This window comes from Rhinoderma darwinii, chromosome 3 (assembly GCF_050947455.1).
Source record: "Rhinoderma darwinii isolate aRhiDar2 chromosome 3, aRhiDar2.hap1, whole genome shotgun sequence".
Classification (NCBI taxonomy): domain Eukaryota; kingdom Metazoa; phylum Chordata; class Amphibia; order Anura; family Rhinodermatidae; genus Rhinoderma; species Rhinoderma darwinii.
The window spans coordinates 170,939,396-170,964,589 of record NC_134689.1 but is presented as its reverse complement, the minus strand read 5'-3'; the positions used below and the strand labels follow the sequence as shown (position 1 = coordinate 170,964,589).

Here is a 25,194-nt window from a genome sequence, read left to right as displayed (position 1 = left end):
AATAGTGATAATGGTAGGGAGAAAAGAGGAGTCTTCGAGAGGCGCTGCTACACACGGGATAACATGCAGGATCACCGGCATCGAGTCTTGGCAGCAGCACACATGTTTTTCAGAGCCTATATACATCCTTAACCAGGTTAGTAGTGTATTGCTTGTTCTACTGCAATCCACCTGGATAATCTGCACTATGTGGCGCCGTGTTTTTTGCTTTTTTCTTCCTGCTTAGATCGGGACGTATTATCTCCATTTTGAGCAAACTTCCCGTTGTGAGGAATTGCCCACTAACTGTAGTGGTCTCCATTCTGAGAGCCACGGTTTAGAAGGGGATCCTCTCACACTGGCTGCCATCAATTTCTCAACTAAAGAATTTTCAGCTCATTTACTATTCGGTCGTTTTTCTCCTGTGACTAAAATGATCCATACCCTTTGGAGGGATATCCCCTACAATGCTGGATTTTATTGAAGATAGGAAACATCTTCGCAAACTTTTAATCTTGAAATCCATGGTGATTACTGACATCTGATACAGTGGAAACAGTGAGTAATAATTAAACTCCTGAACTTACGAAAGAAATGACAGATCTCTATTTGTCATTAGAAGATCTACTTAAAAATGAAGCCAAACAAAATATTGACTGCCATTTTCTACAATTTTATATTACTGAGAATATTACCCCTAGGGGGCTTAGAATATTATTTAATAATCCATATCCTGCAGATTCACAGTTTAGTTCTGATTGGAGTAATTATATCAAGTTTTGCCACACAGGTTTTCTTGATATTCTTTTAAAAAAGAGAATAGCACTTAGTGATTCCCTCAAGTCCGAGATTAATGTGATTAAGGATAAATTGCTAAAATTTTCTGACCATCGAGATTTCTTTAAACTCGAAACTTCAACTAGTAATAGACTCAATACTTATGAGAAAGATCTTATTCTCAAAAAAGCAAATAAGTTGAAAAGAGATAGATGTGTTTATCAGACCAATGAATTGGGGGATTGGAAAACGGACAGCCAGATTATCTCTAATGCAGATAATACCGGAGATAATTATACCAATGTTTTTACGAATGAGGGTTTAAGATCCAATTCCGAGGTTCAACCCCGTAGGCTCTCCACTCATAATAGATTTTTAAAAAATAGTTTTAAAAACAAGCATCAGCCGTACAGTAACCCCATCCGGTTTACTAAATCACCATCAATAAGGCCTGTCATTGACTCCGCAATAGTTTCTACCACTCCTACCATTAACTCAATCTCTTTTCCAGTCCCTAAAGTAATTAGTTCCTTATCTACAATAAATCCGTTGTCTAGTATACCTGTAAACACATTCAAATCTTCGGAATTAGAAGCACACCTTTTACAATTAAAGTTACCTACAGAAAACCCTTCCACTCCGAATTCACTGTCACCACTTTTCAATGATTCAATTGATATCTCACAACAAGAAATTTCTCCATCCCTACTGCAATTATCTACACATAATACGCCATTAACTACCTTTGATCATTTTTATCCATGCAAAATACCAATTGTAACTTTCAGCACATATTACCATTCAATGACACAATATGTGCTACAATTAATCCCCTTCCGTTAGTCCCAACATCATTCATGGATACGACTTCTTTTTTAGGACTCCCCTCCCAATTGACAATGTCCCCTATTACACCCACCATCAAAAGCAACAATCATCTCATACCATATCTTTTAAGTCCCAAAGTACAGACAATCACTAATTTTTTTCCAATGGTCCAAAAAGTGTAGACAAAAAGAAAATTAGATACAGAGGATGAAGAGGAGGTCGCAGGCGTAATAAAACGGCCAATATCAATGAACGTAAATAAACACCGAATCAATCATTAAAGATTAAACTATTAAATTTATCTTCTCATATCTTGAATAATCATGAGATCAGTTTACTAAGTAAAGGTCTCTCCTTTTGTCCTGTAGCACCGCCCAATACTTTTGATCTTTTTATGGACCTAAACAGGTTTGTTCGTAAATTGACATTCACTAGACATTTTGCTTTATCCAAAATCGTCCCATCCCTTCCCGTATCCTCTGTTATCCCTGAATTAACGGAAATAAACACATCTTCCACGATAGTATCAACGAATGTAAAACCTAAATCAAATTTTTACCCCTTGTATCATCAAGGTCCTTTTTTGGAAACTTTTTCTACCCTGGTCGGTAACGAATTAAGAACTTTGGATAGGCCCACCAATAAACCAGACAATTTGACGTATCATGAGAGAAATTCTCTTAAACAACTGGAAAAAAATTACACTATTGTGATCCTTTCCGTTGATAAAGGTGGTGGTATAGTGATCATGGATAAGGATAAATATTTAGGTGAGACATTTAGGATCCTTGATGATAGTAATTTTTATCTTAAATTATCTGAGAACCCCTTACCGACTCATACACTTGAATATTGCAATTTGATTGATACAGCATTCAAAGATGGTCTGATCACCAAAAAAGAAAAAGGTTTCTTAAATGTTCCCTTTCCTAACATGCCTTTTATGTACCATCTTCCGAAAGTGCATAAACCCATTACAAACCCCCCCTGGTCGCCCTATAATCTCTGGGATCGGTTCTCTCACTAGTAATCTCTCCCATTTTATTGACCTTCACCTTCAAACTATTGTCCTGAATTTGCCCTCATATCTGAAGGATTCCACACACTTGATAAGGGATCTTCGTGCAATTAATGTTAATGACTCAATGTTTCCCATTAACTTTCTAACAGCGGATGTTACGGCATTGTACAGTAATATCCCTCATGATTGGAGATGAGCGAACTTATCAAAAGTTCGGTTCGGCTAGTAAGCCGAATTTCACGAAAAAGTTCGATTTGGACCGAACTAGTTCGGACCGAACCTGTAATTTCCGTGCGCCGAGCATGCTACTGTCCAGGGTGCTGATAGAGTTAATGGGCTGCACTAACTCTTTCAGCAACCTTGACAGTACATGCTCGGCGCGCGGAAAATACATTTTTTTAATGTAATTAAAAAAATATAAAAAAATAAGTTCGTACTTACTTTCCCCCTGTCTGGCCTCCAGCGATGAAGTTTCATCCCTTTCACCGCTGCAGCCAATCACAGGCTGTAGTGGCGGTCACGCACGTCAGGATGACGCTTCATCCCACGTGACCGCCTCTGCAGCCAATCACAGGCTGCAGCGGCGACATGGATGAAACGTCATCGCTGGAGGCCGGACAGGAGGAAAGTAAGTATGAACGTATTATTTTATTTTTTTGGCATGTATGTATGTTGTCATGTATGTATGTATGTATGTGTGTATATATGTGCATGTATGTTTGCATGTATGTTGGCATGTATGTATATATGTGCATGTTTGTATGTATATTTGCATGTATATATTTGCATGTATGTATGTATGTATGTTTGCATGTATGTATGTTTGCATGTATGTATGTTTGTATGTATGTTTGCATGTATGTATGTTTGCATGTATGTATGTAAGTTATGTATGTATATATGTATATATGTGCATGTATGTTTGCATGTATGTTGGCATGTATGTATATATGTGCATGTTTGTATGTATATTTGCATGTATATATTTGCATGTATGTATGTATGTTTGCATGTATGTATGTTTGCATGTATGTTTGCTTGTATGTTTGCATGTATGTATGTTGTCATGTATGTATGTATGTATATATGTGCATGTATGTTTGCATGTATGTTGGCATGTATGTATATATGTGCATGTTTGCATGTATATACTTGCATGTATGTATGTTTGCATGTATGTATGTTTGCATGTATGTATGTTTGCATGTATGTATGTTTGCATGTATGTATGTTTGCATGTATGTATGTATGTTGGCATGTATGTATGTATATATGTGCATGTATGTATGTTTGCATGTTTTTATTTTTGCATGTATGTTTGCATGTATGTTTATATATATATATATATATATATATATATGTGCATGTATGTAATTATGTTTGCATGTATTTATGTTTGCATGTATATTTGTGCATGCTTGTATATATGTATGTATGTATCTTTGCATGTTTGTATGTATGTATGTATGTATGTTTTTTTGTGTGTTTTTGTGTGTATGCATGTATGTATGTATGATAGTTTGCATGTATGTATGTATATATGTGTGTATGTTTGCATGTATGTATATTTGCATGTATATATGTGCATGCTTGTATATATGTTTGTATGTATGTATGTATGTTTGCATGTATGTTTGTTTGTATATATGTCTGTATGGCCATGTATGATACTGTCTGCTGGCGCCCTGTATCTAAGTCAACTTCGCGGCAGGCTTCTATACATGGTATAACAGTCAGTATCACACATTAAACTGAATCTAAGCCTACGACATGTTTTATTTCATTTTTTTTAAATTATTTTTTTTACAGGTTTGGTGTTTGGACTACGTCGGTTTCGAGGACTACTTAGATGACGGTTTTTTTTTCTACAATAAAATGGTTAATGAGGGTTGTGTTTTGGGTGCTTTATTTCAATAAAATATTTTATCTACATCTTTGTCTTTTCTTTTCAAATTTTATTACTACCACTTTAGTAATGGCCGCAGTCTGAGTGACAACATCCATTACTAAGGCGAGGCTTAGTGTTAGCCGGTGCAGAGGCTAACACTAACCACCATTATTACCCCGGCACCCACCACCACCAGTGGTGCCGGGAAGAGCCAGGTACGATCCAGTACCCGACCATCTGTTGTGATGGTCGGGCTCTGGGGCGGCCGCAGGCTGGTATTATGAGGCTGGGAAGGGCCAAAAACCGTGGACCTTCCCACCCTTGTAATGCTAGGCTGCTGCTGCTGTGTTGTATCTGGCTGGTTATAAAAGTGGGGGGGACCCCACGTCATTTTTTTAAATTATTTATGTTACTTTTTTTTTTTAAAAGACATGGGGTTCCACCCAATTTATCATAACCAGCCACATACAACACAGTGTTATTAGACTGGGAATGGACAAAACCAGTGGCCCTTCCCACCCATGTAATGCCAGACTGCTGCGGCCTTGTATATGGCTGGTTATTAAAAATGTGGGTGACCCGTCTATTGTTAAATGTAAAAAAAAAAACGACGTGGGGGTCCCCCCCATTTTTATAACCAGCCCGATAGAACACAGCAGCAGCAGTCGCAGCCTAGCCTTACAAGGGTGGGAAGGTCCACTGTTTTTGGCCCTTCCCAGCCTCATAATACCAGCCTACGGCCGCCCCAGTACCCGACCATCACAACAGATGGTCGGGTACTGGATCGTACCAAGCTCTTCCCGGCACCTCTGGTGGTGGTGTGTACCGGGGTAATAATGGGTGGTTAGTGCTAGCCTCTGCACCGGCTAACACTAAGTACCGCCTTAATAATGGACGCTGTCAATCAGCCAACTGCCATTATCTAGGCACTAATAAAGTTTAAAAAAAAACACAAAGACAATTCTTTTTTATTGAAATAAGAAATCCCCAACAAAACCCTCGTTAACCATTTTATTAAAATTTGAAAAAACTTAGAGCTACGCAGTAGTCCAACGAATCGAAGATGTAGTCCAATCGGTACATCAAAATCTGCAACAACATAAAAAAACAGTTATCAATGTGAACAATAACAATACTTCTACTCACCTACACACATATATACACGCACACACAAACAAACAACCATAAACAAACACACACATATATACACAAACACAACAAGATATACACACACACACACACATAAACACACACACACACACACACACACGAACTCACACATATACAAACAAAAACACACATATCGAAACACACACATATACACGAACACACACATATACACAAACACACACACACATATACACAAACACATATACACAGTTCTACACAAACACAACAAGATATACACAAACACACACACACAAAGAGACAAACACACACACACACACACACACACACACACACACACACACACACATATACACACACACATATACACAAACACATATACAAACAAAAACACACATACCCAAACACACACATATACACAAACACACATAAACACAAACACACGTACACAAACAGACCCATATATACACAAACACACACATATACACACAAACACACACACAAACATATACACAAACACATATACACAAACACACCCATATATACACAAACACACACACATAAACACACAAACACACACCCATATACACACATACACAAACACACATATACAAAAACACACACACACACACACACAAACATCTACACACACACACACACACACACACACACAGTTCACAGCAGCACAGAGTATTTCAGGAGATGAGCGTGCGGATCTTGTGCGAGGTGGTGACTTGCCAATCATGTGAAGGTGTTATTGAGGACAGGAGTGGAGGAGAGGTAACAGACTGAGCTACGTAATGGTAAGAGCAGAGTTCACAGCAGCACAGAGTATTTCAGGAGAGGAGCGTGCAGATTTTGTGCTGCTGTGAACTCTGCTCTTACCATTACGTAGCTCAGTTGTACCTCTCCTCCACTCCTGTCCTCAATAACACCTTCACATGATTGGCAAGTCACCACCCCGCACAAGATCCGCACGCTCATCTCCTGAAATACTCTGTGCTGCTGTGAACTCTGCTCTTACCATTACGTGGTGACTTGCCAATCATGTGAAGGTGTTATTGAGGAGAGGAGTGGAGGAGAGGTACTACTGAGCTACGTACTGGTAAGAGCAGAGTTCACAGCAGCACTGAATCTGCATGCTCATCTCCTGAAATACTCTGTGCTGCTGTGAACTCTGCTCTTACCATTACGTAGCTCAGTCTTTTACCTCTCCTCCACTCCTGTCCTCAATAACACCTTCACATGATTGGCAAGTCACCACCCCGCACAAAATCCGCACGCTCATCTCCTGAAATACTCTGTGCTGCTGTGAACTCTGTTCTTACCATTACGTGGTGACTTGCCAATCATGTGAAGGTGTTATTGAGGACAGGAGTGGAGGAGAGGTACAACTGAGCTACGTAATGGTAAGAGCAGAGTTCACAGCAGCACTGAATCTGCACGCTCATCTCCTGAAATACTCTGTGCTGCCTTAAATTCTATGGACAGGTCAGGATCCTGTTTCTTTTAAATGCTGCACTGTAGCACAGCCTTATATAGTGGATTGAGCTGGTTCCCCAGCAGCATTTAAAAGAAACAGGATCCTGACCTGTCCACAGAGTTTAAGGCAGCACAGAGTATTTAAGGAGATGAGCACGGCCGGCCACGGGCAACCGGTCGTTTTTCCGAGCCGTGCTCCAATTATAAAATATATTACCCGTAATGACGGGTGGCTACATACTTACCGAGAACTTTCTGCTTCCTCCAGTCCGGTCTCCTGGCCGTTGCCTTGGTGACGTGTCCCTCTCGACAGAATGTAACTTATTAGAAAAGAAGTTCAAAGAAAAAAACTTTCCCTCTAACCTTATTAAAGGGGCACGTTTTAAATCCACTCAGTTATCTCAAGAATATTGTATCGAACAAGTCAACGAAAAAAGAGAATCATGGATTTAAAAGTAATTTCATTACTTCATTTAATAGTGGCAATAAAGCTGTTAGGGAGTTTTTATATAAACATTGGCACATTTTGAGGAGTGATCCCTACCTGAAAACTGAGCTACCAGATAGACCGGCTATCACATTCAGACGTTCAAGGTCATTTAAAAATATTTTAGCACCTAGTAAAATAAGGAGCTCTGAAACTCAGTGTCTCACTATGTTTCCAAAGACACTTGGCTCCTTTAAATGTGGCCGTCCACGTTGTATGTGTTGTATTAATATAGCACATAAAAAAAGCACATATATATCTACAGTAACAAACAAATCTTTTCCTATTAGGAGCTTCCTTAATTGTGGGAGTTCTTATGCAATATATATGTTAGAATGTCCTTGTCGCTTGCAATATGTCGGTCGTACAACACAATGCTTACGTACGAGGATTAACAATCATAGATTTAATGTAAATACGAGTTTCCTGAAGCACAGTGTCTCTCGTCACTTTGCTTCTGTACATAATAGCCAGTTTAGTAACATCGTTATCACCCCTATAGAACATATTCTCCCTAATGTTGCAAACAGTTTCTGCAAACTAAAACAACGAGAAAACTATTGGATCTTTAAATTGCAGACCCTACAACCAGACGGTCTAAATGACATATGTGAATCAGCTCTAGAGTAGCTACATATGGAGTATCATTAAGTTGTGATCCGCTTACCTTTGGAAGTTTTGTTCTTTAATGTATTCCCCTTTTGTCCTGTCTGTAGAAGAGCCTTATGGTCACATCTGGTTGTTTCGTCTCCAGGTACTCTTGCTGGCGTCGTCTGTCTTGCTTAGCAACCTACGGCACCTAGTGAAGCTTGTTATTCGATTACTGTAAAATGTCACAGTCTGCATTGTTAAGTTCGCTCTCTTTTTTTTATTAACATAACTATTTTATTAACATAACTTATTTATTGTCCCATTCTTTATGTATATATATATATATATATATATATATATATATATATATATATATATTATATTATTCCATTTTAATATAGTTTTTACTGTGTTATTAATGAAAAACTTTTAGTCATTTTCTGATTAATATTTGTGCTGCAGTTCAATATTGATAATTGTGGATGTACTACATTGTTTCAGTTTTAGCTAAATATGTATCTCTGATGTAAATGATGCGTCCTTTGATCGTTTGATCCCGGTAATGATGTCATCATTGCCCTCTGACCTCTGTTTCTTTGGCGGTTTTTTTTCTGTTAACCTAGTATATAAGATCATACAAATCGAAGGTCTTATGGCCTGATGAAGATGCTGAACCAGCATTGAAACGCGTTGCCATTTTACTTCTATAATAAACCTTTGGAACTTCTATTTGCATACGTGATTAATCATTGCTCAAGGTGGTAGCTGGAATTCTCCAAACTATCAACTAAAGAGCCTTGCTGTGGGCAGTTTTGTTTTATTGATTGTGGGAACCCAGCACCTAAACCACACTGAAGATGTTCTCTTTTGACATGACTCTGACATGACTCATGACTCAGGGCAGCGATCAGCAGATGAACGAGCAAACGCTCAATCATCTGCTGATTGTATCGTTTTAAAAAAGTTAAATATTATCGTTGTTGGCAGCACATGTTCCTGTGTAAACAGGGAGATGCGCTACCAACATGATAATAATGTACGGGGACAAGCGATCGGAGTAACAGCCACTCGTTCCCAGCCATAGCTCCGTGTGATAGAAGCAAACGAGCGTCGATCAACGATGTCTCGTTAATCGGCGCTCGCTGGACCGGCCGACTATCAGCCGGTGTAAAAGGGCCTTAAAGGGAATGTGTCACAAATTAAACTTTTTTTTTTTTAAGTAAGTTACTTATTTCTATTATATTTTTTACGTTTTTTGCTGTATTTTTTTTTTCTTCCACATGGTGGAAAGTATTAAAAACGAAATAATAATTTGACATGTTTTCCTATGTTGGCCACCAGAGGGAGCACTTCCCAGAATTACAGCAAGGTGAATAAGGCAAAGCAACCTGACCCACAGGGAATCTCACCCCCCCTTCTACAAGCCAGGAAAAGGTGTCTTCAAATTGCTAAGCAGTGTCCGGCTGCCACTTTGGGTGTGATTGTACAAATGTAGCTGGCAGAAGCTATAGGACGCACCAAAAGGCTAAGGGTATGTTCACATGCTTACTAAACAAAGGGAATACAGCTCCTGATTTTCAGCCATTTTTTAATCAAACTCGCGTTTTTTGCGGCGTTTTTTACGGCCGTTTCTTAAGCCCCGTCGGAACAGAACGCCGTATTTCCCATTGAAACCAATGGGCAGATGTTTGGAGGCGTTCTGCTTTCCGATTTTTCAGCCGTTCTTCAGGACCTTTACGGCCCAAAAAATGGCTGAAAACACTGCATGTGAACATACCCCTAGAATGATGAAAGTGAAGTCAATGACTTTTCAGTTGACAGGTTCACACGGCGTGTATTTGACACGTTTTTTTTGTGCATTTTACGTGTCTCTCCTGCTAAATGTCTTTATCCCTCCATCCTGCTGACAGTCTCCTCCAGCGTCACCATACGATCCTGCTGACAGCCTCCTCCAGCATCACCACCCAATACTGCTGACAGTCTCCTCCAGCGTCCCCATACAATAATGCTGACCGTCTCCTCCATCGTCCCCATACAATCTTGCAGACAGTCGCCTCCGCAGTAGATTTGACTGTCACACCACCCTGTGATAGGAATAACCATAATAACCGTCCGCTGCTGACAGTCTCCTCCCCGACCTCCTGCTGACGGATGCCTCACCCCCTCACCCGATCACAGTCCGCACACCGTCCACACTGACAATACATCTAGCGACAGCGGGGGGGGGGGGGGGGGTAACCTCCAGTTGTCTGGCTCTACTAAACTAACAAATAAGCATGAAACCATGGAAGACTTAAATGCATTTATCAGACATGAAGGCTAATCTTGGACTTTTAGCTGCAAGTAGCCTTGATGCACTATTTATGCTAATTTTCATGGCATCCATTGTTTTCACCAAGTGACTCTTTCATCCCCAGTACTCCAATGGGTGTGGCTCATGGCTATGGCTCATGGCTATCGCTCATAGGGGGGGGGGGGTGTCAATGCCTGTAGAAATTCTATTAAATCGCTAAACTTACTTTTAAAATGAAATGGTACATACAAATAATGTGTTAACTCTTAGGGTATGTTCGCACGCAGTGTTTTCAGACGTAATTCGGGCGTTTTACGCCTCGAATTACACCTGAAAAAACTGCTCCATTACGCCTACAAACATCTGCCCATTGCTTTTAATGGGTTTTACGATGTTCTGTTCCCACAAGGTGTTATTTTATGTGTCGCTGTCAAAAGACGGCGCGTAAAAAGATGTCCACAAAAAAGAAGTGCATGTCACTTCTTGGGACTTTTTGCGGCCGTTTTTCATTGACTCCATTGAAAAACAGCTCCAATAACGTCGTAAAATACGCCGCAAAAAATGAGAGTTGCTACAAAAACGTCTGAAAATCAGGAGCTGTTTTTGCCTGAAAACAGCTCTGTATTTTCAGATGTTTTTGGTCACTGCGTGTGAACATATCCTTACTTAGCAAATGTGACATTTTAAGTAGCAAAACAGAGAATTTTTTTTCACATGAGGCTCCTTTTTGTCCAGTACTCTTAGGGTATGTTCACACGACTAGCAAAATACGTCTGAAAATATGGAGCTGTTTTCAAGGGAAAACAGCTCCTGATTTGCAGACGTTTTTTGAGCAACTCACGTTTTTCGCGGCCGTTTCTGGAGCTATTTTCAATAGAGTCTATGAGAAAACGGATCCAGAAACGTCCCAAGAAGTGTCCTGCACTTCTTTTGACGAGGCTGTATTTTTACGTGTCGTCTTTTGACAGCGACGCGTAAAATGACAGGTCGTCGGCACAGTACATCGTAAAGCCCATTGAAAGTAATGGGCAGATGTTTGCCGACGTATTGGAGCCATTTTTTCAGACGTAATTCGAGGAGTAAAATGCCTCCATTACGTCTGAAAATAGGTCGTGTGAACCCAGCCTGAAACATATGTATTGTAATGCAATATATTTTAGGAAAATAAAATCATCTCATTGTTAAGGTGTTGTGCAGCAAGAGCTGTTGTAGTAAAAACTAGGGCATACTTTGCATGCTGAACACACCTCAAGATATTACAAGTTTATGTAACTTAGCAACAAATGGAATGCTGGAGCTTGAGCATTTCTGGGTTAAATTCATGAATAGAATTGTTTTCATATAATGGTTTACAAATTACATGCAAGTGTGTTGCCCTCTGTACCGCTTTTGATCCAGTTATTCTGTAGGAACAGATCTGCAGAAATACTCACTGAGCTCAGCATGTGTTCAACTACATGACTATCAGTAAGCGAAATGCACCTGCCATTACTGGGAAAGAAAATAAAATAAGCCATCGGACATACGTGTAACTAAGGGCTGGTTCACATCAGCATTCGCTTTCCGTTCGGGGGTTCCGTCTGAGGTTTCCGTCGTGGAACCCCGCAACGGAAAGTCAAACGGAAACCACAGCTTCCGTTTGTATCACCATTGATATCAATGGTGACGGAAACATTGCTAATGGTTTCCGTTTGTCACCGTTGCATAAGGTTTCCGATTTTTCAACAGAATCAATAGCGCAGTCAAGTGCGCTATTGATTCCGTCGGAAAAACGGAAACCTGCCAGAACGGTGACAAACCATTGATATAAATTTTTTTTAACTACTTTGTCTAGTGTGTGAATTAGCATGTTAAGGAATTTGTAGCTGTTCTCCTATTCTGCTAAAATAATTGCCAAGTCACTGATTGATTCTGCTCTAGAGAATGATTTTTGCTAATACAGTCAATAAAAAACACCATTAACATAAATCATAACTTTTAATGTCAGATCAGTTCTTAATTAATACCCAGGTTAATAATCTTGATATTTAGGTGACCACTGTTCATTAATAATTTTTTATAAAGGGTTTACAGGGGTTTTCCAGAGCACTTCAATGGGTCTTCGATGTAGTACCAGTCTCATCCGCCTGTAACAACAAGTCATTATGCCTGTATAAGCAATGGAGGGGACACGTTTGCTGGTCGTTGTCAGACTCCCATCGTTTGAACATTGATCGTCTTTTCTAAGGAGTCGTTTCAGAAAACCCCAGTATAGTCCTATGGACTGTAGCCTGCATTCCTGAATGTGGATACAAGAAAAAAAATGAATCCAAGATTGAACAGAAACGTTGTTCAAATAGTAAAGAATGAACCAAACTCAATTTTAAGAACCAAGCTGATCTTCAAAGCTATAGGTTCATAGAAACTGTGCAAGGCTTAATAAAATGCGAAGACCTCAAAGCATTTTTTATGCAGAATATACTGCCTGGTGTAAGAAAGCTCTGTCTAAATTCACAGATCATGGGTCCTCCAGGGGCCCATACCTTCATTCCTCAAAATGGATGAGAGCAAAACATTTGACCAGTCCGAAAAGGTCTGCTATCAGTCTGTACGTAAATACTATTGAACAATTGTGGAAAGAACCTAAACTTGCAGATCAGAGAAAGCGCCAGTTGAATCTAAGGGTATGTTCACACGCTAGCTGTCATTTACGGCTGAAATGACAGCCTGTTTTCAGAAGAAAACAGCTGCGTCGTTTCAGCCGTAAATGCTCCTCCTCGTAATATACGAGGCGTTTGTGACGCCTGTAATCTTGAGCTGCTCTTCATTGAGTTCAATGAAGAACGGCTGAAATTACGTTGCAAAGAAGTGTCCTGCACTTCTTTGCCGAGGCAGTCAATTTACGCGTCGTCGTTTGACAGCTGTCAAACGACGACGCGTAAATTACAGGTCGTCTGCACAATACGTCGGCAAACCCATTCAAATGAATGGGCAGATGTTTGCCGACGTATTGTAGCCCTATTTTCAGACGTAAAACGAGGCATAATACGCCTCGTTTACGCCTGAAAATAGGTCGTGTGAACCCAGCCTAAGAGAACGGGTGTAGTTTGGTCAAAAAGAGTTAGCCTACTACCACTCAAGAAGTATAGTAATCTCAGAGCTACAGATTGTAGCTATAATCTCCAAAATATTAGGTTAGCAATCCCAATATTCTTTCCATACCATTCCCAATGGCGTTTTAAAAAAAAGTATGTTGAGTATTAGTGTGAATATGTCTCTTTGATAAGGCAGTGATCAACTCTACTGCCTTGCTGGTCTGGAAACACTGTTTTGAATTTGACAAAACTTATCTGGGTCATGTACAGAATTATATGTGCTTGGCGTGCATACGCACATGTACAGTAGAGCTAAGGAGATGTAATAGAGTGTACATTCATATTACATATGTACGGATGCCAAGGGCATAACAAAAACGAGCCAATTATATACCTCCACTATTATATATACCATATTAATGACACGTTAGACGGTGTATAATCCCCTTTACAAAAGCTCTCACTTTCTGTGTAGGCATCTTGTAGATACTTTAACAATAAATAAAAAAAGTGTCTCTCTGGTTATGGATACCCATGAAGAGATTTGAACATGAAATGGAGAAGACAACAGTAGGGACCATATGACCTCTAATGGGTATATGATTTCATTAAACGTACTCTATCCAATAGGTTCATCCTTCGGTAAAGGGAGAATGACCGAATAGATAATTGTTCCATATGCTCCTGTTTTCATCCTTGGCAGAGATTTATGTCCCTTTAATCATCAATGTGTGTGGTTTTTTTTTTGGCTGAATTTACTAAATTAAACTATAAATGTATTTTTTCCCTCTAGGACTGTTTTATTCAGCCTAACCTCTGTGGTTGTTCTGGTCATTACTACTGACTGGATAAGCTGGGATAAGCTGAATCGTGGATTTTTGCCCAGTGATGAGGTCTCAAGAGCTTTTTTGGCTTCATTTATCTTGGTGTTTGACCTTCTTATTGTTATGCAGGTATGTTGTTTATGTTTCTTTATGATCAGGAAATAACCATAACATGAAAATATATATACAAACATTACACATAATATTCTACAGCAAATAATAATATTTAAGGGGTTATCCAGTGACAGAAATTGATGGACTATACACCGAATAGGCCATAAATATCTGATTGGTGGAGGTCTGACTCTTGGCACACCCATCGATCAGCTGTTTGAAGGGGCCATGGTGCTTACGGGAGGCTACACATTTGTATCAGCGGAGCCCAGTGTTACAGGAAGCTGTGCTCACCGGAGTGTCGCAGACACTTCAAACAACTGATCGCCGCGGGTGACCAGAGTTGGACTCCCATTGATGAGATATTGATGGCCTATCCTGAGCATTCGCCATCAATTTTCTGTCACCGGACAATCCCATTTAAGCCTGTCTTTAAAATGGCTTTAGGCTGGAATTCCACATGCAGTTTTCGTGGCAGTTTTTGTTTTTTTAGCCAAATACAGGAATGGATACAAATGAGACAAGTATCACTATTTTCTTTATAGTTTTTCTTCTTTTTGGATCAATACCTGGCTTTGGCAAATTTTTTTTTTAATCAAAAACTGATTGTGTGTTTCCAGCCTTACACTGGGCAAAGTCTATGAAAATTTAATTGCACTTATTTATTTGATTTTAAAGAAAAATAGTGTTTTTAAGTCACTGATTCTCCATTTAAAGAGGCTCTGTCACCACATTATCTCCTACATAATGAGATGGGTGCTATAATGTAGGTAACAGTAGTGTTTTTTATTTAGATAAACTATCAATTTTCACCAAGTTATGAGCGATTTTAGCTTTATACTAATTACTTAATGCCCAATTGGGCGTGTTTTTACTTTTGACCAAGTGGGCGTTGTGGAGAGAAGTGTATGACGCTGACCAATCAGCGTCATACACGTCTCTCCATTCATGTATTCAGCACAGCGTGTGCTGTCACATACACCCACATTAACATACTGAAGTATCTTGACAGTGAATAGACATCACCTCCAGCCAGGACGCGATGTCTATTCACACTCCCGACACTTCGGTAACGTTTGTGTGGGACTTACAGCACAGCACATCGAGATCACGTTGTGCTGTCATTTACAGCGAGATTACACTTGCTGTGCTGTAAATCACACACAAACGTTACTGAAGTATCAGGATTGTGAATAGACGTCCTGGCTGGAGGTGATGTCTATTCACTGTCAAGACACTTCAGTAACGTTAATGTGCGTGTATGTGACGGCACACGCTGTGCTGAATATATGAATGGAGAGAAGTGTATGACGCTGATTGGTCAGCGTCATACACTTCTCCCCACAACGCCCACTTGGTCAAAAGTAGAAAAGCACCAAGTTGCGCATTAAGAAAGTCATTAGCATAAAGCAAAAATTGCTCATAACTTGGTGAAAATATATAGTTTTTCTAAATAAAAAACACTGCTGTTACCTACATTACAGCGCTGATCTCATTATGTAAGAGATAGGGCACTTATAAACTGGTGACAGAGCCTCTTTAATTGAAATTGTGGATAAACGGAGTCTTCCAGACTCCCTAATAAATACTTCTTACAAGCACTCTGTTTACTGTACAGCACTTGAATATGTTTGGGTTATTTTTCTTGATCTTTTTCCAGCATTATCACTCACTGTTATGCAAAAATACTGTTGTCACATGTAAAAAAAAAAAAAGCTCTACCACTCCAGGGTTTTTTTTCTGGGAAAATGGCTGCAGTTTCCCCCGAAAAAGCAGAGCAAATATTGTACCTCTTACACATTATTAGAGACCATGGCAAATCGGCAGGAGAGATTTTATCTCTCTGCCAAAGTTTTGCCTTATAACACGTCACGGCTTATGTGTAAGAGGAAACCCAGAGAAAGTAATTTTCTCAAATGTCATAGACATGTCAGAAAATGACATTAGTGTAGCTCCATAGGGTCACACCTGGACCATTCTCCAACCCTTTGGCGCCTGCTGAAGCAGAGGCAGAGCTAAAGGCTAATGGGTCGTTGTGGAAAAGTTCAGCTTGGGCCCCCGGCTCGACTTCTCTTCATGGCCACGGTCCGCCTGCAACTTTCGGATGCATCACTGTGTCTTTTAAGTGACCAATTGATGCAGCACTAGCAGCAAGGGGCACAAGCCCCAAGATATATATTTTATCCGCACTCCCAAATAATACATTAGAGACAGCATATCTATAAGACTGCTTTAATGGCAGGCTTAGAAACAGTGTCTTCGCTCTATGTATGATAGTATACACTGAATGGCCATTTTAGTAGAGATACCAGGCGTTTCACGATTGGAACTTCCCTGTATGGAAATTAGACATGTGACCCTGGAGTGCAGGATAACATCAAGTTTACAAGCTCTCTGTGGAATAGGAAAATTGAGCGCTCACCGCATCTTAGAGCAAGGCAGGGAAAATCGAGCGATCTGAGCAACTTCGAACAAGCCTTGGTCTTCGGCGCTAGACTACCTGGGGCCAGGATTTCAAAAACTGCCATCCTGTTAGGTTTTCTCATGAAATTGTAAAGGATCTGCCAGGCACAGCTTCGGGGTTAACACCCATAGATAATCAGTCTGCACCTGCTTCTATGTCTGTGTGACTGACTCCATCTTCCACCACCCAGGGTGGCAGGCTTAGGAGTGGGAGAACCTATCACAGCCTGGCCAGATGGAGCTAGCTCCCGCCCTCTGTCTATTTATACCTGCCTTTCCTGTTCCTTCTTTGCTTGTGATTCTTCTCGTTTGGTTTCCTGGCCCTGCTGCAGCTTCTTGTACCATTGTCCTTGCTTCATATTGACCCCGGCTTGTTTACGACTCCACTCCTCTTGCTAATGGTTATTCTGCACAGCATACCCCTGTTTTTGAACTCCTTGTTGGCTCCATGCATTTGGAGCAGTGCTCTGTACTGTTAATGCAGGGATTATCGTCCGATTTGGTTTTAGGCCTTCCCTGGTTGCAGTTGCATAATCCCACGTTTGACTGGAATTCTGGGGACCTTACCAAGTGGGGTAATGAATGCTTGACGTCATGTTTTTCTGTTAATTCTATTTCTCCCCCTGAGGTGGTGAACACGCTACCTGAGTTTGTTCAGGACGTTGCCGATGTTTTCTCTAAGGAGGCCTCCGAAGTGTTACCTCCTCATAGAGAATATGATTGCGCAATCAATTTGGTACCAGGAGCTAAGCTCCCTAAGGGTAGGATATTTAATCTCTCTTGTCCCGAACGTGAAACCATGAGAGAGTATATCCAGGAATGCCTGGCCAAGGGTTACATTCGCCCCTCTACTTCTCCGGTAGGTGCTGGCTTCTTCTTCGTAGGGAAGAAGGATGGTGGTCTTAGGCCATGCATTGACTACCGAAGCTTGAATAAGGTCACTGTAAGGAACCAGTATCCCCTTCCTCTGATTCCTGATCTCTTTAATCAGGTTCAGGGGCCCAATGGTTCTCTAAGTTTGATATACGGGGGGCGTATAACCTTATCCGCATCAAAGAGGGGGATGAGTGGAAGACTGCGTTTAACACGCCCGAAGGTCATTTCGAATACCTCGTCATGCACTTTGGGTTGTGTAATGCTCCCGCGGTCTTCCAGAATTTCATAAATGAGATTTTAAGAGACTACCTGGGGTTATTTCTTGTAGTGTACCTTGATGACATACTTGTGTTTTCCAAGGACTGGTCCTCCCACATTGAGCATGTTAGGAAGGTGCTCCAGGTCCTTCGAGAAAACAAACTGTTTGCAAAGACCGAAAAATGTGTGTTTGGGGTGCAGGAGATACCATTTTTGGGCCAAATCCTCACTCCTCATGAATTCCTCATGGACCCCGCCAAGGTCCAGGCTGTGGCGGAATGGGACTAACCTGCCTCCCTGAAGGCGTTACAGTGCTTCCTGGGGTTCACTAATTATTACAGGAGGTTTATTGCTAACTTCTCGATCATCGCTAAGCCTCTTACGGATCTCACTTGCAAAGGTGCTGATCTCCTCCACTGGCCTCCTGAGGCTGTCCAGGCTTTTGAGGTCCTTAAGAAGTGCTTTATCTCGGCCCCGGTGCTGGTTCAGACCAACCAAATGGAGCCATTTATCGTGGAGGTTGACGCGTCCGAGGTGGGAGTGGGGGCTGTCTTGTCCCAGGGTACCAGGTCCCTCACCCATCTCCGTCCCTGTGCCTACTTCTGCAGGAAGTTTTCACCCACTGAGAGTAACTATGATATTGGCAATCGCGAACTCTTAGCCATTAAATGGGCATTTTAAGAGTGGCGCCACTTCCTGGAGGGGGCTAGGCACCAGGTAACGGTCCTTACCGACCACAAGAATCTGGTTTTCCTAGAAGCTACCCGGAGGCTAAACCCGAGACAAGCTCGTTGGGAGTTATTTTTTACCAGATTCAACTTTGTGGTTACCTATAGGGCTGTGTCTAAAAATGTTAAGGCTGATGCACTGTCACGTAGCTTCATGGCCAGCCCTCCTTCGGAGGAAGATCCTGCTTGTATTTTGCCTCCAGGTATAATCATTTCCGCTATTGATTCTGATTTAGTCTCTGAAATTGCGGCTGATCAAGGTTCAGCTCCCGGGAGCCTTCCTGAGAACAAGCTGTTTGTTCCCCTGCAATTCCGGCTAAGGGTACTTAGGGAAAATCATGACTCTGCACTATCTGGCCATCCAGGCATCCTGGGTACAAAGCCTACGTCGCCGCTTGTGAAGTTTGTGCTAGGTCCAAGACTCCCAGGTCCCGACCAGCGGGCTTACTATGTTCTTTGCCCATTCCCCAGAGACCTTGGACCCATATCTCCATGGATTTTATCACCGATTTGCCTCCATCTCAAGGCAAGTCGGTGGTGTGGGTTGTAGTAGACCGCTTCAGTAAGATGTGCCACTTTGTGCCCCTCAAAAAACTACCCAATGCTAAGATGTTAGCTACCTTGTTTGTCAAACACATCCTGCGTCTCCATGGGGTCCCTGTCAATATTGTTTCTGATAGAGGGGTACAATTTGTTTCATTGTTTTGGAGAGCCTTCTGTAAAAAGTTGGAGATTGATCTGTCCTTCTCCTCTGCCTTCCATCCTGAAACTAATGGCCAAACTGAGAGGACTAATCAGTCTCTAGAACAATATTTAAGGTGTTTTATCTCTGACTGTCAATATGATTGGGTCTCATTCATTCCCCTCGCCAAATTTTCCCTTAATAACCGGGTCAGTAACTCATCAGGGGTCTCCCCCCTTTTTCTGTAATTTTGGGTTTAATCCACGGTTCTCTTCCGTTTCACCTGGTAGTTCCAACAATACCGAGGTAGAGGTCGTTCATCGAGAACTGTGCACAGTCTGGGCTCAGGTTCAGAAGAACCTAGAGGCGTCCCAGAGCATACAAAAAACTCAGGCAGATAGAAAACGTTCTGCTAACCCCTTGTTTATGGTCGGGGATCTGGTGTGGCTATCGTCTAAAAATTTGCGCCTTAAGGTCCCGTCCACGAAGTTTGCTCCCTGGTTTATAGGGCCGTACAAGGTCATTGAAGTCCTCAATCCTGTCTCCTTCCGACTGGAGTTGCCCCCATCTTTTAGAGTGCACGACGTGTTCCATGCCTCCCTCCTTAAATGCTGCTCCCCGTCCTTGGCTCCCTCGAGGAAACCTCCAGTCCCTGTTCTCACCCCTGAGGGGGCAGAATTCGAGGTGGCCAAGATTGTGGACAGCAGGATGGTCCAAGGCTCCCTCCAGTACCTGGTCCATTGGAGAGGATACGGGCCTGAGGAGAGGACTTGGGTACCCGCTCGGGATGTTCACGCTGGGATATTGGTCAGGAGGTTTCACCTTCATTTCCCCAGTAAACCAGGTCCACTTAGAAAGGGTCCGGTGGCCCCTCATAAAAGGGGGGGTACTGTAAAGGATCTGCCAGGCACAGCTTCGGGGTTAATGCCCATAGATAATCAGTCTGCACCTGCCTCTATGTCTGTGAGACTGACTCCATCTTCCACCACTCAGGGTGGCAGGCTTAGGAGTGGGAGAACCTATCACAGCCTGGCCAGACGGAGCTAGCTCCCGCCCTCTGTCTATTTATACCTGCCTTTCCTGTTCCTCCTTTGCTTGTGATTCTTCTCGTTTGGTGTCCTGGCCCTGCTGCAGCTTCTTGTACCATTGTCCTTGCTTCATATTGACCCCGGCTTGTTTACTACTCTTCTGCTCTGCGTTTGGCACCTCGTACTCTCCTGGTTTGACTCGGCTTGTTCACTTCTCTTGTTGCTCACGGTGTTGCCGTGGGCAACTGCCCCTTTCTCCCCCTAAATCTGGGTACCCTTGTCTGTTTGTGTGTCGTGCACTTATTGAGCGTAGGGACCGTCGCCCAGTTGTACCCCGTCGCCTAGGGCGGGTCATTGCAAGTAGGCAGGGACTGAGTGGTGGGTAGATTAGGGCTTACTTGTCTGTCTCCCCACGCCCGTCATTACAGAAATAGTGTCAATAGTATACCAAGAGTGGTGTGATCGAGGAAAAACATCCAGCAAAAGGGGATCCTGTGTGCGAAGACAATTAGTCGACGAAAGGGGTCAGAGGAGGATGTCAAGAATCGTCCTGAGAAACAGGTGGTACACAGACAAGCAAATTGCAACCGATTACAACGCTGCTTCTCCAAATAATGTGTCTGAATACACAACTCATTGTTTATTAGCACAGATTAGCTATAATAGCAGATAACCAGTTTGAGCGCCATTTCTGTCTAAGACCCAGTTCACACACACTTCTTGGCACTAATTTTGACGCAGAAACCACATCCGAATCAGCGCCAAAATACGTCTGAAACCGTCTCCCATTGATTTCAAGCAGCTCGCCGGAAAAAAACGGCATGTTCTTTCTTGCCACGGTTCCGCCGTTGACCTCCCATTGAAATCAATTTGAAGCAGAAAAAGCCATTTTTGCCCATGGTGCTCAATGGCCGTGGGCGGAAAAAAACGTGGTGAAGTGCAGGCGGGTCAGATTTCCTGAAGTAATTTTGAGGCTGATTTTTTTCTGCCTGCAAAATACTGTGTGAGATAGGCATAAGATAAAAAGAAGGCAAAAATTGGATCACTGAGCAGGGAAAAAACATTGCCTGGTAAGATGAATCCAGATTTCTGTGGCACCATGCTGATGGGAGGGTAAGAATTTGTCTCAAGCAGCATAAATCGATGAACCCTTCCTGTCATGCTTCAACCGTTTAGGCTAGTAAAGGTGAAGTAATGGTGTGGAGAATGTTGTCTTGGCACACCGTAGGTCCTCTGATACCTGTGGACGGACATAGGGCTTACTTAAGCTTTCTGGTCAACAAAGTTCATTCCTTCACAGCAGCTGTTTACCCTATGGCAAAAGGACAATTGCGAGACGCTACAGAATCCTGTCTGCATTGGCCAATATTACTGCAGAACGATTTCAACATCTAGTGGAATCTATCCCACAACAAATTGCTGCAGTTTTGAAGGCCAAAGAAGATCCAAACCGCTTCTAGATAAAGTGCCCATTTAGTGAAGTCCTAAATAATGCAGTCACCAAACAATGGTCAGATACCAGTTGTATTGTACAAAGATAAAAGTGAATACAGTATAATTACATCCAGTGACACACAGGTTATTTCTTCTCTGAATAGAGTTGCTTACTTTACCTTTTCTTCTCTATTTGGGCCCAGACCACAATAAAAAATTCTCCCAGACTTGACTCATCTAGGCACACAAACTTTATATCCTGCTGCTATCCCTAACGCCCCTCTCTGTGCCCCCTATACAGTAATAATGCCCCCTCTTGTGTCCCATATAGTAACAGGGCCCCAACACAGTAATAATTACCCCATTGTGCACACCACAAAATAATAAGGCCTCCTTTGTGCCTCACAGTTATAACACCCTCTTTGTGCCCCCACAATTTGTCAGCTTCCCCTTTTGTGCTCCTACACAGTAAGAAGTCACCTTTTCTTCCCCCACAAAGAAGTATTTCCCACTTTGTTCCCCCCACAAATATAATCCCCCTTTGTGCTACTAAAGTAATAAGCCCCTGTTGTGCCCCTACAGTATTGATTTTACCCCTATGCCCCCACAGTAAAACATATCCCCTACAGTCTGCACAAGAAGACTGAGGGGTCTGCAGCCATCTGTCGTTATTTCCTGACTGTGTACTTCTTTAATGACCAACTTCCTTACACAGCACGGTGCGCAGCAGCATGTGTGTCTTAAATTCTCCTCTCCCGTTTCCTCCACTTGGGCGCCTTAGAGCACCAAAGAGGAGGAGACACTGGCTGCAATCTATAAGGAAATAAATCATTAAGAAGTAATACCGGTACAATCTGCTTGAGTGTGGCGAAGGGAGCCACAAAATGTTCCAGTAGAGGCATATGCTCAAAGCAGCTCTTAAAGGGGTTGTCTCACAATTAAATCTTACATTTCTATGTTGGATCATACAAAACATGCCAATTTCTCAATTGTAATCATTTAAAATGATTCTCCTGTGTCCTGGTATTGCTGTTACATGCTTGTTTTGGCATCCACCCTGTTCTTTAAATTCCCTCTCAGAACATCCACCTAATGTATTCAGTTCTAGTGAGAAGAAGCTGCTTCTAGTGCGCAGATTCTAATTGGCTGGCCTGCCCAATAGCAGGAATTACTCCTCCACCTCTATTTGAGTACCTGGGCAGTGGGACTGAGCTACTGAGCATGTGCACCAGCACTGGACACATTAGGTGGATGTTCTGAGAGGGAATCGTAAACCCGGACTGGAGACATTAGGTGGATTTTCTGAGAGGGAATCGTGCACCAGCACTGGAGACATTTGGTGGATGTTCTGAGAGGGAATCATGCACCAGCACTGGAGACATTAGGTGGATATTCTGAGAGGGAATCGTGCACCAGCACTGGAGACATTAGATGGATATTCTGAGAGGGAATCGTGCACCAGCACTGGAGACATTAGGTGGATATTCTGAGAGGGAATCGTACACCAGGGGCACCATAAGTAGTATTCAGCAAAATCCAGACACAGTAACTTTTTTTTTCTTTTTTTATGCCCTTCAATTTGAAATCTGACAGAGAAATGTAATACTGATTTGAGAGATACAGTAACTCCTTTAAATAAACAATAAAGCTACAATTTAGAACAGATGGGCCCAATCTCCTCAACAACATAGTATATACAGTGCTCTCGTCCTGATTTATGAGACGATTAAAATTTGTTTATATTTCATGTTTGTTATTTGTTGATAATTTAATATAAAAAAAAATTATTTAAGAGTAAGTTTGCATGTCCAAAAATTAACAGTGCAATTTATTTAAAATTTTTATTTGGTTAGAGGAATAACTGCATAGTTATAAGCTTCTCAATGTGGACACATTTAATGAATAAAACTTCTGGTGATCTCACTATTCATTAGTACCGGGAGATTGCACACATTTATGTTTAATGAACCTGTCGTTTTCATGGATAATTATGTAAACCTTCCCCCTTTCTCTGGAATAATGAATTGCTGGTATGGTCTTTTTAATAAGCTTGTGTAGGAAAGTAGACCGCACAGTGGTGTTATGATAAGAAAATCTTTCCGTACAGAGCAGAAAATGTAAGCTTCAAATAAGGTTTCTCTGTGTGTTCAATACATCTTGAGTTATACCCAAGGGTAGAGAAAGGAAAGCCTTCCCCCTGATTCCAGCACAATTTTTTTCTCTCTCGTTTGGACCTCTGTTCCCCCTGCATTTAGAATTGTTAGTATCGGCCACCTATTTGCTATTTTCTGAAAAAATTTACAACTGGGCGGTCTCCACCATCCAGGATCAGCAGGGCGTGAACCTAAGCCACTAGTTGTAGGTTTATGCCCAGTTGACGCCTGGTGGTAGAGAGCCCTCTCAGTTGTCAATTTATTCAGAAAATAGCATATAGGAATAAGGCAGGAATCCAGGTATTGCCGCAATTTAAAATTTTTGTGGATATGACGGATCCTCTTTAAATCTTCTGTACTCCTTCAATTATATTGTTTTATAATATGCTGGTAACCAGTAATCGCTTTGTAATAAAAACACTTATAAAGAAGGGAGATGTATCAAAACTGGTGCAAGTGAAGTGGACTATTTGCCCAGTAGTGGCAACCAATCAGATTCCATCTGGGATTTTTCAGAGGCTCTTTCGAAAATGAAAAGAGCGACCTGATTGTTTGGCATAGGCAACTAGTCTACTTTACGCTAATTTTCATGTATCAACGCCTGTGTGTGTTTTGAAGTTTTACTGAGGCTGTTACATATTTGTTATGGCCCCCCCAGTTATGCATACTTGATATTGATTCCCTCTCAGAACATCCAACAATTTTTCCAGTGCCTTTGAGAAGAACCCGCTTTCAGTGCGCTGCTTCTTATTGGCTGGTCTGCAAAATAGCAAGAATCACCACACCAGCTGTGTACAATAGGAACCTGGTGATGGGTCTGAGATACCAATCAGTTGTGACCACCAGCATTGGACACATTAGGTGGACGTTCCGAGAGGGAATCAAAAGAAAATCAGGGGCGTGATCAGGGCCGGCCTTAGGGGTGTGGGAGCTCACAGGGCGCTGCCCCCTCCAAATATGTAGTGGGCGCCACTGGGCTCTGCCTCTACTCTGTACTCTTCTCTTAGTTACACACATGGAGTAAATAAGAGCCGAGGAGCAAGAGTAGAGGAGGAAGCTCTGCCCACAGCCCATCCTGCTAGAAAC

General features: G+C 41.9%; 1 protein-coding gene across 2 annotated transcripts in view; it reads left to right on the top strand.

Moving 5' to 3' along the window:
* TMEM117 (transmembrane protein 117) overlaps window positions 1–25,194 on the top strand; it is a 384,863-nt gene that overhangs the window by 331,831 nt on the left and 27,838 nt on the right. For both annotated transcript variants that reach the window (XM_075857038.1, XM_075857037.1), the window contains exon 6: window positions 14,342–14,501. In XM_075857038.1, the coding sequence (XP_075713153.1) occupies window positions 14,342–14,501 (160 nt within the window). The remainder of the gene's footprint in view (window positions 1–14,341; window positions 14,502–25,194) is intronic.